Below are 18,506 nucleotides of genomic sequence, written 5' to 3' on the forward strand. Positions count from 1 at the left end.
GGTACACAGTAAACAAAAAGAAATCAAAACTAGTGCCCTCACAAGAGATAATATTCCTGGGTGCCAGCTTGATCACAACTGCCCAGATGACTTATCTCACGCCAGACAAGCAAGGACAACTGACTCAGTACTTTCAGTTGATGGCAACAAAGACTCAACTCCCTGCAAGAAAAATTATGCAGGCCTTGGGTTACATGGCATCTTGCATACTACTAATTCCATATGCCAGACTGCATATGAGGAAACTACAATGGTACCTAAAGAATGTATGGTCTCAACACTGTCAAAGTTTGGAAACAGTTATACCACTAATCCCTTGCCTTCAACAGGAGTTTCAATGGTGGGCTCAAGCTTGTCACCTCAACAAGGGACAGCCTTTTACTCAACCCACAGCCAGGCGAACACTGATAACAGATGCATCGGATTACGCCTGGGGAGCACACATGGCAGGCAACTGTATTCAGGGCAAGTGGCCCACAGAACAAAAGCATCTTCACATCAATCAAAAAGAGATGCTAGCTGTACAAAATGCACTAATATCTTTCAAGGACGTGCTGCATCCAGGACAACTACTACTAAAGACAGAGACAACACTACAGTTATGTGGTACATAAACAAGCAAGGGGGCATTCACTCCTACCCCCTCTGCAGGCAAGCCATGACCTTGTGGAACACAGCTCTAAACTATCAAGTTTATCTGCAAGCACAATTCCTGCCAGGAGAGAAAAACACACTGGCAGACGACTTAAGTGGAAACATCATGGATCTCCACAAATGGGAATTGAATCCACAGATATTCAGAATGATAACACAGAAATGGTGGAGCCCGGACATAGATCTGTTTGCATCCCCAATGAACTGCCAGCTACAGAAATTCTGCACAAGGAGTTACCATCCACAAGCATGGAAAGTGGATGCCCTCTCATTCAGCTGGAAAAACCTACAAGTATACGCTTTCCCACCACTACCTCTCCTGCCAAAGGTACTCATAAAAGCCAGGCAAAAAGAGCCAAAGATGATCCTGATTGCACCAGACTGGCCACGCCAGCACTGGTACCCAATCTTAAAGAACTTAGCACAAGGACCACCCTGGATTTTGCCTCAAATCCCACATCTGCTGACTCAGCACAACAATCAGATACTACACAGCCAGCTAAAGACCTTAAACCTAGCTGCATGGAAGATTCCTTAGTCAAGTGGGCAATGCCGCTCTCCAAAGCTGTTATGGATATCATTCTCGAGGCCAGAAGGCCTAGTACCAGGAAAGCCTATTCGGATAAATGGAAGAGATTCTGTGCCTGGAACCAAGCACACAGCCTTGACCCTCATGTTCCAAACATTCCTCAGATACTACAATATTTAACTGAGATGCTGGACAAAGGACTCTCCTTCTCATCCATCAAGATCCACGCCTCTGCCATCTCTGTTCATTACAACACGGATCCACCAATTTTCTCTAATCCTTTGCTAAGACAGTACCTCAGAGGGGCTAAAAACATAAGACCGCCCCGTAGAGCACCTACTCCAACTTGGGACCTCATCTTTGTTTTGGAAAAATTGACTTTACCTCCTTTTGAGCCAGCTAATTCAGCAGAATTAAAATGCATCTCCTGGAAAACCGCTCTACTCCTGGCAATAACATCAGTGCAAAGAGTTTCAGAATTACAAGCATTAATGGCAATGGAACCTTTCCTCATTTTCCACCAGGACAGGGTGTCTTTAAGAACTAACCCTACGTTTATGCCAAAGGTGGTATCCACTGTGGCTCTAAACCAAACTATTCATTTGCCAACTTTTTATCCAAAACCACAAAATAAAGGGGAGAGATTACTGCATTCCTTGGACATTCACAGGCAGTTATGCTTCTACTTGGACAAAACCAAAGCTTTCAGGAAATCTGAGCAATTATTGGTAGCATATGCTGCAGGAGCACAGGGAAAAGCCATTTCAAAACATGGATAGGACATTGCATACGTTTCTGCTACACACACCATGGGAAACCTGTACCTATCAGCATTAGATCTCACTCCACTAGGGCAACAGCCACTTCAACTGCCTACCTCAGAGGAGTACCTACCAAGGATATTTTGGAAGCAGCAACTTGGAGTTCTGTGCATACCTTCACCAAGCATTACCATCTGCCTCTATACTCTAAATCCAGAGCTGGCTTCACCACTGCAGTACTGCAGGGCCTTATAGCCACCCCTAATGCCTTATAGAACCAGCCACCCAACCTCAACTTTGGGATTCTACCCAAGTGTAATGACTGCAGTAGTGTAACACGATGAACATAGTACAGTTTTGTACTTGCCATAAATGTAGATGTTCGAGTGTATACACTGCTGCAGTCCAGGTTACCCTCCCTCCTTCCCCTCTTACTTGCTGGTACGTACCTATGTCTTCTACCCTTTACTACCTATGGGGAGTATTTGCTGGTAGCTGAAAGTTGTTGTTTGCTTTTATTATGTATGTTTTATTAGCAATTTGAATTGCCTACCCTTTGGGAGCACCTGACATCTGGGGCAAGAAAAACTGAAGAAAATGGCATCTGCTACATCTTGTATACCCCTGCCGCACTGACGTCAGAGAGGAGGCGACAGCAACCGACGCCGGACCAAGACTTTGGAACTCAGGCCGACTGGGGAACTGCCTGACGGCAGGATAACCCAAGTGTAATGACTGCAGCAGTGTATACACTCGAACATCTACATTTATGTTAGGTACAAAACTGTACTTTCTGCAGGGCCTCATAGCCGCTCCTGCTGTTTAGCTCCAGCCTCCCAACCTTAGCTTTGGGACTCTACCCAAATGTAACGACTGCAACCGTGAAACACGAAGAACATAGTACAGTTGTGTACACTTACCATAAATGTAGATGTTCGAGCGTATTCACTGTTGCAGTCCAGGTTACCCACCTGCCGTCCCCCTTTCTTCTGATGGAACCTATCTTTCCTTCTCTGATTTATACAACCTATATGGTGTATTTGCTTGTAGATGAAGGTAAAGTTTATATTGGTACATGTATTTATATATATATAAATTTTGGCTACCCTTCTTGGGGGCACCTGACATCTGGGGCAAGAAAAACTAAATGGCGTCGGCTGCATCTTTTATACCCCTGATGACCTGACGTCAGGGAGGGGGCAACAGCGACCGACGCAGGACCCAAGACTTTGGAATTCAGGCCGGCTGAGGGCAGCCTGCCAGCAGGATTACCCAAATGTAATGACTGCAACAGTGAATACACTCGAACATCTACATTTATGGTAAGTGTACACAATTGTACTTTCTGGTTTGTGCAGCAGGGCTAGAGGGAATTTGTGATGGGTACTTTGCCCATCCCACGACAAGGGAGCTTTCTGTACTGCTCTCCTCAATTCGCTGTGATGCCTCATGTCAGAAGATTTATTAATGAAACGTCTAATTCATTCCATTCAGTGGTGACCAAGCATGTTATTGTTTCAGGCTTGGCTTAAGTCCCTGGTGGTAATAGGATACTCTTTTGGTCTTGGCTTGTAAATTCAGCTGGCGACACCTCGTGGTGTATATCTTGCTGAGTATACCATCTGATCCTGTTGGCCCATCCTTTGGGGATTTCAGCAATGAAAAATAAAAAGCTTCCTGTGTTACAGAGGTACTCTGCCAAGTAGAAAAAAGTTCATTCGGGTGGTGCAGTACGTAATACTACACTAGCTTTCATGTGATCTTGACCTTTCTCCATTAACTGAGTGATTTGGTCCCCAATTTGTTCCATGGTGTATGCATCCACTTTTTCTGCCTATGACTTTATGGAAGATAAGATTGTGACGCAGTCAGACTGGTCAAGCTTTTCTTTAAAGATTTTCTGCATCTCTGCCCACCTTTGAAGAATCACTTCCCTCTATAGAATTTAATCTTCATTGTCAGGATTACCTTTACCATGCACCCTTTCCAGCCTTCTGATTTGGTAGTGTTGAAGTTTACATCTTAAATTCCATGTAGGCCTGTACATCTGCTTGTGTGGTCTCGGTGCTTCAGATCTTTGTGTATAGAAGCATATGTTGCCTTTCACATAGACTGGGTATCCCTGAAAACCATCCCATCTTTCCTTCTAAAGATGTTTACTGACTTTTTTTTTTTTTTTTATACATCATAAGAGAAGCCAACCAGAATATCCTTCACACTCTGTGCACCGCCTGCTGAAGTTTTACATTACGTAGGTGCATGAATTTTAGGAAACAAACAACTCTTCGTCTCCTTTGTTCCAAAGAGAAAAATGCTAGCAATTGTTAAGCTACTGCTTTCCAAATGGATTATCAACTGCTTTATCTTTTGCCTTCAGTTAGCTTGTAGTTCGTTTAAAAATGCTGTGCTTGGAGGCCACTTCCCTAGAGGCATGGTATTTCCATTGCTTGTTTCAGAAATTCTTCCACTGATGGCATTGTTCCATTGGTGGTTTGTTGCTGATTCAACTTTACCAAGTATTATTGCCTTTACTTGTATTCCATGAGTGCATCCTTCCTTAGTACTTTGATATTTGGAGTCTGCATTCTGACTGTTTTTTGCTTTTGCTGTTCTTTTGAAGTTATTTTATGGACTTCATCCCAGTTATAAACCCACAAGGAGTCTCTACATTGCTAGATATGACTGATAAATCAACTGATATGTTAAGAGCTTAAAAGGTAATTCACATGGGGGGGGAGGGGGCAAATACCTATTTGCCATACCAGAGTGCTGAGAAAGCCCTTTCATCCATTCTCAGCTGTTGGAGTTTCCCTCTCAAACAAGAATATGCTTTTATATTAAATAGTCCAAGCGGAGAGCGTCATGCGTTTTTTTAATTACAGTACGTTTTCTCACTTTTTTTAATTTCTCCCAAGTCTTTTGGGTTTCTAGAAAGGTGACGGGAATAGACTCCATTCTTAAATCAAAGTATGATTAAAGTTCATGAAATTAATATTGTTTCAATCCTTGATGTTAGCCAGAAGTGTTCTTCGCAGCACTCGCAATGTGCCCAGCAATAACTCCTGCAATTTGTACGCCATTACGTATTTTGGTAACGTATCCAAGTATGATTGTGAATTCTTTTTCATAAGACCCCTTGCTCACACTACTTAATGGAACTGTTTGGATATCCTTCTTCCACACTGCCCTCGCTTCTGCCTGCAAATCCTGGTATTTTGTGACTTTGTGTCTCTCTGTAAGACACTGTAGTCACTGGGTGTAGCAATTTCAATGATTAATGCTACTTTTGTCTTTTCATGGATTAACTATATCTGGTTTTCTTACATCTATTTTTTGAACTGTTGGTAGTGGGTGATCCCATATGATATGAACGTCTTTATTTTCTGTAATTCTCTGTGGCTCATGTTTCCAGTGTTTTTCAGCTACTTCAGTATTATAATGATTGCACAATCCACAATACAAAAATGGTTGAGTGAACTGATGTACTCTGAGGCTAGGCATAGCTTCCTAGTGTAGCTTATGGCATCACTGCATGTGCTGGCATAGGGCATGCTTGCTGCTATGTGATGGAGCTTAAAAGAAAAAAATGCCAAAACAGAAGAGAGCATGAATCAAGTCAGAGTAGACTGCTATCAGAAATCATTTGATCTGGTAAGAATGCATCATTTAGTTACAAGAGTGCCTTATTTTACTTTTGTAAAATAATCTTTGTCTTTATTACTTTCTCTAAGTTTCTTTGCCCTGTGCACTTGCTTGACTGATGTTCCTCCTGTACATGATCAGAATCATTCAACGCCCCCCCCCCCTTGGGTAAGGGCTGATCATGGGAGGCTGTAATATAGGCCGTCATCATATGTGTTACATACCCTAAATGTCTGTTCACTTTTGCAGCCCTGATATAAGAATGTCCTATAATATTTTCTCTTGAACAGATGCACTTCTATACATGCCTTTAATCCCATGTACAGTACTGATGCATTGTTTGACAGGCATACATTCTAACCTTTTTGCTTCCTTTTGCTGTAACACTTGGTCTCAACCAAGTGTAAATAATGTATCTGATATTATCCATGTCACTATTCCTCACTGTTGGGTCATAGGATCTGACATCAGATCCGAGCCGGCAACTTGTCAGACAGCTTCTAGGTTCAAGCTCCTCCCACTCCTATAATCCCTTGCTACCATCTAACCCCTTAGATCTGGTTTGCCACACTCGGCATCAGACGTGACTGCCTTGGCTCAAGTCTCCTTGGGGATAAGTTCTTAAATATTTTCCTTACTTATTGTCGAAAGTCTATTTTTTCTGTAGTTTGGTAGTTTTCTGTAGCTTGTTTGCCTATCTAGCTTTAGTTGTCTTCCTCTCCTCCCATTTCTGTTATTGCAGTTATAGTAGTAGTAGTAGTAGTAGTCTTTTGGTGCCTTTAGTAGTAGTAGTCTTTTGGTCCCTTTTTCGTTCTCTGCTTCTTTAGAGCAGTAAGTAGTTCTTAGATCTTTTGTTGTTGGTTGTCTTTCTGGGTTTTTTGACTTCGCTTTCACTCTTGATTATCGATTTTTGGTGTTTCCTTTGTTTTTTGGTGCTTGGTTTGTTTTGCGGCCATGTCGGACAAACCAGTAGGCTTTAAAAGGTGCTCCTCGTGTGGTCAGAAGATGGCACTGTTCGACTCGCATGAGGAGTGCCTCTATTGGCTGGGCGCCGACCACCTGGAGGTTGAATGTGACATTTGTGCAGCATTCAACCCCAGGGCTTTGGTCGAGCACCAGAACAAGTTATTGTTGAAGGGAATCGTCCAAGGGGGTCCATTGGCTCAGTCTCCAGCCAAGCCTGGACCATCTGACCACAAGAGGAAGGCCACTTCTCTTCTAGGGTCGTCGTCCTCTAAGAAGACCAGACTGTCTGATCCCAGTTCCTCAGGCCATACTCCAGCCTAGGCTCCGTTGGATCCTAGGACCCGTGACTCCACCCCCGCATCCAAGGCTTCCACTCTGAGGCCTTCAGATCCGAGGTGACGGGAGTCTACTCCCGGATCCAAGGCCTCCAGATTGAGGCCTTCAGATCCAACCAGATTCAGACCTACCACTGATCCAAATCCCTTGGACCAGAGTCATGTGGTGTCCAAATGCTTGGATCCTCAATTGCCCTCGGATCTGAGATGGAGGGATCCAAGATCCATGTTGGATCCACCATTGTTATGGAGAACTCCCCTTCAGTTTCTGGCTTGGGGCAGTCCATTTCTGCTACCAGGCACAGAAGCCGATCTCCTGAGAGGCATGGGCGGTCCTTGGGGTACAGGCATCCAGCTCCAGCTAGGTCCTCCACCTCTTCTAGGTCCCCCAGGAGCTTGCTCCCCTCCAATATGGACAGGAGGATGAGATCCTTCCTCAAGGCTCAGATTGAAGTGGGGCTTCTTGCGTCCCTTGCCCATCTGGCAGGGTCTCTTCTCCTACCCCTTTGCTTTTTTAACCTCATCCAATCCAGCTGGTTTCAGACTTCCAGGCCCTGGGATGCATCAAGGAGGAAACGGGACCGCCTATAGCCCATTCTGTCTCTACCCCGCCTCAGTCTCTGACTTCCTTTGCCCATCCTCCCCAGGGCAGATGGAGTCCTGGACCTGACCTGTCACCCCGGAGTCCTTGGGTGAGGGCTCCAGTCCTGTGTCTTCGGATAGGTCCTTTCCTCTTGGCGCGTTCACCCTCAATAGCTCTGGGACGTTACTGTCTGGAGGCTGGGAGGCACTGGCATGATCTCTTACTTCTCAGGTAGGCCTGCCTGCCGGGAGTGGGGATTGGTCATTGTGTAGTCCTTCAGCCTTTCAGGTAGTTGAAAGGATGTTCTCCTCCACCGGAGTTACTTCCCCTGCTTTCCTGGGATGTCCTAGCCCCCGAGAGTGGACTGTTCTCATCCTGTTCCTGGTCAACCCTCGCTAGCTAGCCTTCAGGCAGGCGTTACCCCCCTTGGGGTTCCCCTGTCTTTCGTATCCTCCCCTGAGGCACCGCCCCCCACTGGAGTAGGTGGCTCAGAAGAGATCGTGCAAGAGGAGGCACTTAGCTCCCCTGTGGAGTCTCTCACCGAGGATATGGAACTTGATGAAGGGGACGGGTCCTCCAGATCTCTGCCCGAGGATGTCTCCTTTGGGGATATCTTAGAAATACTCAAGTTAAAGAATGGATGGTCTTCACTATCCCCGTCCTCCGAAGTCTGTATTCTTGAAGTCTTTTGGGGTGCACCATCTACCTCCTTGGTCCCCCCTCCCCCCCCTGCTGACAAACTCCTAGACCTCATCACCAGCAGGTCATGGAAGGAGCTGGATATTGTGAAGCCGGTATTGAAACGTGCTGACAAGTTTCTGAGTCGTCCCACTAACAGTTTTGGTCAAAGGGAGTGCCAGTCGATGCATTTGTGGTACCTGCCACCACTAAAAAGAAGTTGGCAGAGCAAAATATGTCTGTTCATCCCCTAACCAAGACTCCCGGGCGGTCAACAGACACGGAACGTGGGTCTTCGCCTCAGCTACCTTCACTCTGTGGGCACTTTACTTGGCACATTTGACCTGACTCCAGAGGGATTTGGTCAAGGAATTCACCACTTCCTCTGAGTTTATTGCCTGCTGGGGAACTAATTAGGCTGTCCCCCAAGCTGTCTACTTTGCTTCCCTGTCAAATTCCTCAATGAGGCTGATTTCCAATGCTGCGGAAGGCACCTCTCGAGCAGCAGGTACAGGTATCGCTATTTGGTGCCATGCCTGTCTGCACCTTTGCGGAGTCCTTTAAGGCATCATTCACCAATGCCCTCTCTGGTCTTTCAGTCAAGGAAACACTTACCACAGTGAGCAAGAAGGCAAGACCTTGTCGGCTGAGGGAATCAAGTTTTCTACCCCTCAGTGGTCCTTTTCTAAGACTCAACGAGTGACTAGGAAAATATGTTTTTGGAAGTCAGTCTTCCTTTCAAGATGCTTAGGACGAGCCCTCTTGTACAGGTCAGGGGAGAGGGTTCAATGGTAGATGCTGCCCCAGGGGCAGAGGGGGTTTGCAAAATCCTGGCTCCAGGGAGCCCTTCTCTGAGAAGCCCCTCATAGCACTCTTGAAGCTCTACCCGACTGTACTGCCCTGGAGGCATTTGGGGATCTTTTGTCACTGCACCCTTTGGCCTGGGCAAATATTACAAGACATCGTTGGGTGCTAAGCATCATTTCCAGGGGCTGTTTCATTCCCTTTTCCCAGCCATCCTCTCCAATCAGGAAGTGACTCCCCAATGCACCACACCATCAGAGGGAGTTAGCGCAGCAAGAAGTGCCCAGACTTCTTCAGAAGACCTTAATCCAAAAAGTCCCCCCAGACAACGAGAATCCGTATCTTACTCTTGCTTCTTTTTGGTGCCAAAGAAGACGGGGGCCTATGTCCAGTTCTGGACTTAAGCATGTTAAATCTCTCTGTCACGAAGTCCAAGTTCCAGATGGCCACTCTCCAGTCCATCATGCCTCTTCTGCGCAAGGACGATCGGATCTGCTCCATGGATCTCCAGGATGAGTGCTATCTTATAAAAGTAGACAGGTATTCCAGGAGACATCTCCACTTTTGCGTAGGGGCCAGTCATTACCAGTTCAGGACCCTGCCCTTTGGTCTCACCACAGCCCCCCAGGTGTTCACCAAGTGTATGGCAGTGGTCACAGCTCACCTGAGAGTGCAGGGATTCCAGGTGTTTCCTTACCTTGACGATTGGCTCCTCACAGCTCCCACCAAGCACCGGCTGGTCACAGCCACTAAGTACATGCTTCGCTTGTTCAACCAGTTAGGAATCGCAATGAAGCTACCGAAATGGAACCTGATTCCATCCCAAAACTAGGAGTTCAAAAGAATTCAGCTAGACACTGTGTCAGAGATTGCAGAGTTACTTCTCAGGCTGTTCATATGATCAGATCTCATGTTCAGTGCCTCCTAGATCTCTCGTTCTCAGGTCCACTTCATTCTCAGGGCCTTATGGTCCATGGCAATGGCCATCTGTTTGGTGCCACTAGCCAGCTTCTACATGAGAGTTCTGCAATGAACTCTCTAGCAAGTGTTCTGCAGTGGACTCTCTAGCAGTCCGGTGGTCATCTCTTCCTCATCCGATGATGACCTCAATTCATCTCACCCCAGTTTGCAGGGATCGTCTCCGTTGGTGGAATCATTCTTCCAATCTCCTTGTGGACAGACCATTTTCTCTTCCTCCCACCAGCGCCACCATGACCTGAAATGGGATGGCGGGGCATTACTAGGGAAAACTGTCCGGGGTACTTGGCCCTCTGCAGAAACCAAACTGCACATAAATGTACTGGAGATGAGAACAGTTCTTCTCATTTTGCAAGCCTTTCAGGACTGTCTCCCTCTGGCTACCACGGCAGTGCACATGCTCTTATCTGCTTTGTCGCTAGGCCATGAGGGTGTGGAAACGGTCTATGTCCTCTGGGGGCTTTCTTCCTGCAACACACATTCCCAGAGAGTCCAGCGTGCTAGCAGACAGACGCAGCAGGGCCATCCTGAGTCCTCATGCATGGTCTCTCAATCCCTCAGTGCTGTCATCCAAGCTGTAATGTGTTTGCTTCCCCTCGCAACCACAAATACAGCCAGTATTTCGCCCTGATTCCCCCAGTTGAGGAGTCCCCCAGGGACGCTCTGGTTCACAATTGGCCTCCTAGTCTCCTTTATGCTTACCCTCCTGTTCCTCTCATTCCCAGAGTGCTTCAGAAAGCTCAGCACCTCAAGGTCACCTTGATCCTCATTGCCTCCTTTCGGCCTCGGCAGGTGTGGTTTCCCCTCCTATGGTCTTACCTGAGGTTACCCCTCTTCACCTCAGATACCTGGCTTGGGTACTAGATCCCCTTCCAGATCTCATTTCTCACCCCTCCGATCTTCTGATCCCAAACCTTCGGACTCTGCGTCTAACCACGTGGTTTGTCTACTTCCCATAATCATAAATCAGTCCAGGATTCCATCGCCTGTCAGAGACATTATTCTGGCCTCTCAGAAGGCCTTCATCAGAAAGGTATATGCTAGTAAATGGAAAAGGTTTTCTATTTGGTCCAAGCAGTGTAATCTTGGACCCTTCTCTGCTCCCATTCCAGATATCTTGTCTTCACTCTTTCAGGACTGAGCTAGTTTCTCTACTATCAAACTGCTGTTGGCAGCTATTTCTAATTTCCATGTTTGCGAGGAGCCTACTTTTTCTTCTCACCTTTATAAGGCCTTTTTGAAAGTTGTTTCCCTGCTTCGGCCCCCAGTCGAGGATCCTTTTCCCCCCTGGGACCTTTCATTCATGCTGCAATCTTACACAGAGTCCCTTCATTCCTGCTGCAATTTGTGGTATGAAATTTCTACCATTTTCTGATGGCTATAACTTTGGCAAGAAAAGTTTCCGAGTTGCAGGCTCTTTCTATTAAACCACCATATTTGATATTTCATAAAGACAGAGTGGCTCTTCGGACCAACCCTTCCTTCATGCCCAAAGTAGCCACGGAGACCAACTTGAATCAGTCCATTCAGTTGCCAGTTTTCTTCCCCAACTTTTCCAGTAAAGGGAATATTTGCTGCATACACTTGACGTTCATAGACAACTATGAGTCTACTTGGACAGGACCAAGAGCTTCCGCAAGTCTGACTAGCTGTTTTGTGGCCTTTTCTATTAACAGACAGGGTCAGGCGGTTTCAGAGGTTACTATATCTCATTGGATTTCTAAATGTTTTTCCATGGTTTATTCTTCAAAAGGCTTATTACCAGGATCAGTCAGAGCTCATTCCACGAGATCTGTGGCTACATCAGCTGCCTATTTGGCCTGGCAATCCTTGGATGAGATTTGTGTGGCGGCCACCTGGTCTACTCCTTACACTTTTGTTACTCATTATAAACTTAACTTAGTTTCTAGGAACAGGGCTTCCTTCAGCTTCACAGTCCTTCAGCGTGTCCTTCCATGAGGCCACCCAGGGTTTTATGGTAGCTGGGGTCTCTGACCCAGAAGTGAGGAATAGTGACATGGATAACATCAGATAGAGAGTTATGTACTTATCATAACTTGGCATCTGTGTTATCCTGTGCCACTATTCATCACTATCCCTCCCTCCTTCCCCTGACCTGTGGGACCTAGAGGATGTGGTAATGTCCTGTCTGGTGGTTAAGGTCTTCCTTAGCTGTTTTCTAGCTCTATGGCAAATTTGATCTGAGGGGTTAGAGGGCAGCAAGGGATTATGCGAGTGGGAGGAGGTTGAGCCTAGAAGCGGTCTGATAAGTTGCCGGCTTGGATCTGATGTCTGATTCTACATCCCAGCAGTGATGAATAGTGACACAGGATAACAAAGGCGCCAAATTATTGTAAGTACATAACTTTTTTTTTTTGACTGAGTTACTCTCTTCCCCCTAGGATGGGCAAACTGACAGCAGTCTCTCACTTTCATCTTCGTGGATGGCTCTCTCAGCACCCAGGTCACTGGCTACTGCCTTATTTTCTAGATCAAAGTCAAGTTTCCATCCCTTTATCTCTATGCATTACAGAGTTGACAGTTTGTCTTTTACTTTAATTCTTGTTCAGTTCTCCTCACAGCAGGAGGAAGATCCTCACTGGAGACCGTCTTGCATATGAGAACTGAGGAGGCAGGGGCAGTGAACTTCCCTGTAAATGCTGTGATTGCTTTACACTTTTCTTGTGGGCTGGAGAAGGGGCATCTTAATTCATGAGTGACAAACTCTCAGAAATGTAAAATTGAATCTGATGTCTGTCTTCATTTATCCTTGACAGATGGGACACAGTTCGAGTCTCAGAACCGGCTTGGCATGTTACAACAGCAAAAAAAAAAAAAAGTTCCTACCCAGAATGCTTCTCTCTAAATGACCTCAGATTTTGTTTGTCACTCTTCTCGTAAAGATGCAGCCCCCAATCTGTCCTTGAGCTAAGTAAAAATTTACTGTTTATTCCATTTCTATTTCAGAATTTCAGTCTTCTACCCAGTTAGCTTTCTTGTATACCCCTTATTGTATTCTCTTCTCTCTCCTTTAATCTTTACTGTTTTGTTTGGAGTGAGTGTTCTAGCCCTTTCTTCATTCGTACCATTTGGCATCTGCCCTACCATTGCTGATAGTGCTATCCCTTTCCCCTGGCTCTGGTAGTTTTTGGTGTGCCATCGTTGGTAGCCTTTGTGTGTGTGTGTGTGTGTGTGTGTGTGTTTCAATATGGCAGACAAAAGCAAGGGAACTACTGGCTTCAAAACCTGTTCCGATTGTGGCAGACAAATGCCAGACTCCAGTGGTCATGCTTCTTGTGTGTATTGCTTGGGCCTGGTGCACTTGGGACAGCAGTGTGACATTTGTCAAGCGTTTAGCACAACTCCCTACTTGAGAGAAAGAATAAACTTCTTTTAAAAGGTTTATTAAAAACCTCTTTTGAAGAGGCCTTGTCTGCTCTGTCTGGAGGTGCTAAATCCAAGAGGTCATCTCCTTCGTCTTCCTCAAAAAAGAGAAATCACTCCGTGCCGATGTCACCTTCGGTTCTGGCTTATAAGAAGTTGAAACCTTCGGTTCCCACAGCTTCGGCAGAACTGAAGGCAGATCTGAGAAAATCTAAGGGACCGTCTTCATTGGCTTCAGTAATACTGACTACTTTGGCACCTCCAATTTTGGCACCATCCACCTTGGTGCCAACCCCTGAAAGTGCCTCCCCTTCGGTTACGGTGCCAACAGTATTTTCAGAACAGGTTCCCTACCCGGTGCCTGTAGCCCTGGAACCACTGTTTCTTTTGCTTCTCAGAATCAGATACTCTCCTTCAGTTGACCTTTTATGGGGCAGCTACCAAGTCCCTTTTTGGAGAGGCCAGAATCTCCTTCATCCTTGTCTGTATGGTCCTCTAGGAGTCTGACAGAAGTCTATATCGTGAGGTTGGTGGATCAGCCCCTCATGGCAAAGGATCTCTCCACTTCTTCCCAGGCTTCACTCCCTGCTGGAGATAGGCATCTTTCTCCATGGACTCTACCAGACATTCCTCCCCTAACTACTGCGGTTTTAGAGACTTGTGCTCCTACTTCCCCGATTTCTGGCTGTCCTGGTGCCAACAGCTCTCGTGTCTTCAGCTCCAGTCTCCGCCCTGAGGTTCTCAGTTGCTTCGGAGCTGATGGACTCCTGGGGTTGTAGCTCCACAATGTCATTTGTGGGCTATTGCTCGGCTCTGACTTTGATGGCAGTTTCTACAGTGCAGGGTGGGACCACAGTTCTGAGGTTGACCTTCCTGGTTCTGGGCTCCCATAACTCTTCAAAGTGACCTGCCTTTCAAGTTATAGAGAGGGCCATGGCCTTTTCAGGTTCGCAGCTGGATTCTCCCCCACTGGAGCTTTCACCCAGGATCCCCTCTAGTGCAGAGCTTCCACCAACCTCCACGCCCAGACAGCGAGCACGGACACTGCAGGAACCCCTGCACAGGCCCCAGCCTCTTCCAGTTCCTCCACAGAAGCTCCCATTAAGGATGTGCGTCAGTAGAGGTTGTGTAAGAGGAGACACCTTGATTCCCTTGAGGAATCTCTCGCAGAAGACACTGATTTCGATGATGGGGAGGGTTCCCCCTCTTCACCCCAGATGATGTCTCCTTTGAAAACCTTCTCAAATATTAAAGAAGATGGGTGGCTGGAAGCCCCAAGACCCATCCTCAGAGGAGTCTGTGTACCTGCAAGCATTCTGTGCTTGCCCATCTACCTTTTGGGTGACCCTACTGGCTGATTATTTTATCAAACCGATCGCACAATGGGAATGGAAGGCCCCTAATTCCATAGAACCAATCAGCATTGGGCCAAAAGTTTAGTAGTAGATGCCATGGTGTTTGCGGCAGCCATCATGAAGGAACTGGCAGAAGAAAGTTCCAATGTTCATCCCCCTAACCAAGAATCTAGGGTGAGGAACAGATTTGGGAAATGGGTCTATGCTTCTTTGACCTTCATCTTGCGGTCATTGAACTTTTTGGCGCACTTCACTAGACGTCAGAGAGATCTGATGAAGGAGCTCTCAGGTATGCTCGCAGGAGCTGTATCTGATGAGGTGCACAATAAAGTAACCTTGCCACCCTGGAGTCTCTAACTTGTCCATGAGGCTTATGGTACTTGCAGTTGAAGGCACGACTAGGTCAGCAGGTTCAGGCATAGCCATAAGGAGGCATGCCTGGATGCGCCTGTGCGAGTTTGCAGAGTCATTCATGTCTTCATTCATCAGTGCTCCATTTGACAGAGCTTCCCTTTTTGGCCCTGAAGTTAAAGATACCTTAGCCCAGATGTGAAAAAGTTGGAAAAACCCTTTCTGCCATGGGCATAGTTTTTTTCTCCTCCCCAGTACTCCTATTCCAGGAACTAGAGAAGTGGGAAAATGTGGTTCAAGAAAACCCAAGGGCCTTTCCAGGACACACATGGTAATGACTCCCCTCTGGGCAGAGGGATAAGCTATATTGGAAGGTGTCAACCACCCAGCAGAGCTGGCCCGCAAAATCAGGGTTCAAGAGATTCCTTCTCAGGGAAATCCTAACAGTGCTCTTGAAGGGAGGCCCAATTGCTTGCCTGTGGCGGCAGTCAGGGGGAAGACTATCCTTGCACCCACTGGCCTGGCAAAAGATAACCACAGATGCTTGGGTGCCAAAGATCATTAGTAGAGGTTACCATATTCGAACTGACCTCAAAACCAGGAAGAAGGATCCCCAGTGTTCCACCCAAACAGAGGGATCAGGCAGCTCTGGAAATTCAAAAGCTGCTAGAAAGAGTCATCCAAGAAGTTCTTCCAGACCAGATGGGATTCTCATTCTACCTAAGGATTTTTTTGGTGCCAAAAAAGACGGGCCTGGAGACCAATTTTGGATCTCAGCACTCAGAATCACTTTGTGCAACAGACGAAATTCCATATGGTCACGGTTCAGTCTATTCTTCCCTTTTTAGGGAAAGACGACATGATGTGCTGTCTAGACCTTCGGGATGCGTATTGCCACGTAAAAGTGGACAATTGCTTCAGGACATTCCTCAACTTCCGTCTGGGAGCCAGTCATTTTCTGAGCCCTGCTCTTCGGAGTCACCACAGCACCCCGGGTGTTCTCCAAATGTGTGGCAGCAGTAGCAGCTCACCTGGGACTGCACAGATTCTGGGCGTTTCCTTATCTAAACAACTGGCTACTTACCAGCCCCACCAGGCATCTACTCGAACAAACAAGGGATTTCACCCAACACACTTACTCTCATCTAGGGATAATTGTGGATCTCGTCAAATCTTAACGAAGTCAAAGCCAACAGTTGGAATTCATAGGAGCCAGCCTGAATACAACCTCTTGCATGGCCACCCATCCTATTCACAGACTGCAGAAAATAAGATCACAGTAGACATGATTCTTTCCAACGACTATTTTCCCACATTACTAGTTCTACAGGCACTGGGATCAGTGGCAGTGGCCATCAGATTAGTACCTCTAGCAAGATTCGACTTGAGGATCGTACAGTGGCTTCTATCCTCCCACTGGTCCATCTTCACCCATCCTCTGTCTTGTTACATCTGAATTACCAATCATTGCAAGAAGGATTTATCTTGGTAGATGGAATCTAGGAAAATTATTCTGGGCCGGCCGTTTGTTTCTCCTCTTTCCCAAGCCATAGTGACCACAGATGCCCCCCAGATCGTGGGGGGGCATTTTCAGGGAAGGACTGTCCAAGGCACTTGGTCCCCTATAGAGGCCAATCTGCATGTCAGTGTTCTGGAACTGAAGGCTGTGCTCTTAGCGTTGCACGCTTTTCGAACTGTCCTCCCACAAGGAACAATTGCAGTTCAGTCAGACATGTCAGTAGTCTGTTACATCATCAAGCAAGGCAGAACCAAGTCTTAATCCCCCCTGCCGAGAAGCTCTCAGATTGGGGCAATGGGCGATCTCTTCAAACAGCTTTCTGGTAGCAGTGCTTATACCTGGGAGCTCAAACTTGATAGCAGCCAAATTGAGAAGATGCATCCTCCTGCCTCATGAGTGGTCTCTCAATCCCAGAGTGGCGAAGGAGATTTTCCGTCATTGAGGTCAGCCTTCCTGCGACAGATTTAAATCCTCCCAGAACAACAAGTGCAGCAGCTACCTTGCCCTAACCCCCCCCTTCTTCAGGGGGAGTCCCCGAGAGATGCTCTCCTTCACGACTGCCCCTCAGTCTTACTCTATGCTTTTCCCATTCCTCTAATACCCCTTTTCAAACAGAAGTCCATAAGGTTGAAGAGCAAAGTGATTCTGATTGCCCCATTTTTGCCTCGACAAGTTTGACTCCCCTTTCTTTGGCCTTACGTACTTCAACATCCATGGACTCTGGACCCGAATCCAGATGATCTGTCCTATCCTCACGGCCTGATTCATCCTAGTCTGACAAATATCAAGATTACAGCTTGGTTGCTCCAATTCCATTGGTTGCCAGGCGAAATACCTTATCTTCCCCTGTTCAAAACATTTTGCTAGCTTCCCATAAACCTTCCACAAGAAGACGCTACTTAAGCAAATGGAAACGATTTGCTTTATTGGCATGCGATAACAAACTCGATCCTTTCTCAGCTTCGGTTAAAGAGATTTTGAAATTTTTGCCTGCACTGTTCCAGGAGCTTCTACCATCATAGGTTCATAGGTTGGTACTAGGCTATCGGCCCTAGGGGACTATACATGCCTAGCCATAACAATTCCCTGGCTATTTCTTCCCACACTGTTTACTTCCCTGGACCCCTGTCTAGCAGGGTAAAATTTGAATACCAAGTTCATAGGTTAGTGCTAGGCTAACTGCCCTTTCGAGCCATTGTAAGCCTAGACAATTATCCCTTTTGAGACTCAAACCCTGCACCTTGTGTTTGTAAGGCAAGCACCTTAACCATTAGGCCACCCTTCCACATCAGAGTATAGCTTGCTGCCATTTCTAATTTTCATAATGGTTTTGAAGGACAATCTTTAATTTCACATAGGTTGTGCAAGGCCTTTCTAAAGGGAACTTTAAGGTTAAAGCCTCCTTATAGGGAGGCTCTCATTCCCTAGGATCTTACTATGGTTTTGCAATCCTTGATCCAATTCCCCTTTGAGCCAGCTCTACCTGTGATTTGAAGTTACTTTCATGGAAGACCATTTTCTTAATAGCTATTACATCTGCTAGGAGAATTTCAGAGATTCATGGGTTATCTTCAAAACCTCCATACTTGATTTTTCATAAGGACATGGTGTCACTAAGAACCAGTCCATCCTTTCTTCCAAAGGTTGTATCTGAGACTAACATTAATCAATCCATTAAACTGCCAGTGTTCTTTCCTAATTTTTCAAACAAGGGAGAATACTGCTTACATCAATTGGATGTCCACAGATAATTGCATTTTTACCTCAACAGAACTAAAAATATTAAGGAAGTCAGACCAGTTTGTTTTCTTTTCAGGTCCCTCCATGGGTAAATCAGTTTCTAATGTTATGTTATCTAAGTGGTTAAGAGATTGCATTATCTTTGTCTACAACAGGAAAAATCTGAAATGGGCAGCGACAGAGTACAGTCCACAAGAGCTGTAGCCACGTCTGCTGTTTTTCACTCC

At 46.3% G+C, this 18,506-nt stretch overlaps 1 protein-coding gene across 1 annotated transcript in view; it reads left to right on the top strand.

The window, feature by feature from the left end:
- FARSB (phenylalanyl-tRNA synthetase subunit beta) overlaps nt 1-18,506 on the top strand; it is a 907,972-nt gene that overhangs the window by 590,910 nt on the left and 298,556 nt on the right. The window contains exon 17 of the mRNA XM_044070366.1: nt 7,743-7,758. Within this exon, the coding sequence (XP_043926301.1) occupies nt 7,743-7,758 (16 nt within the window). The remainder of the gene's footprint in view (nt 1-7,742; nt 7,759-18,506) is intronic.

The sequence above is a fragment of the Protopterus annectens genome, chromosome 4.part1, assembly GCF_019279795.1.
Source record: "Protopterus annectens isolate FY-2018-M chromosome 4.part1, PAN1.0, whole genome shotgun sequence".
NCBI lineage: Eukaryota > Metazoa > Chordata > Ceratodontiformes > Protopteridae > Protopterus > Protopterus annectens.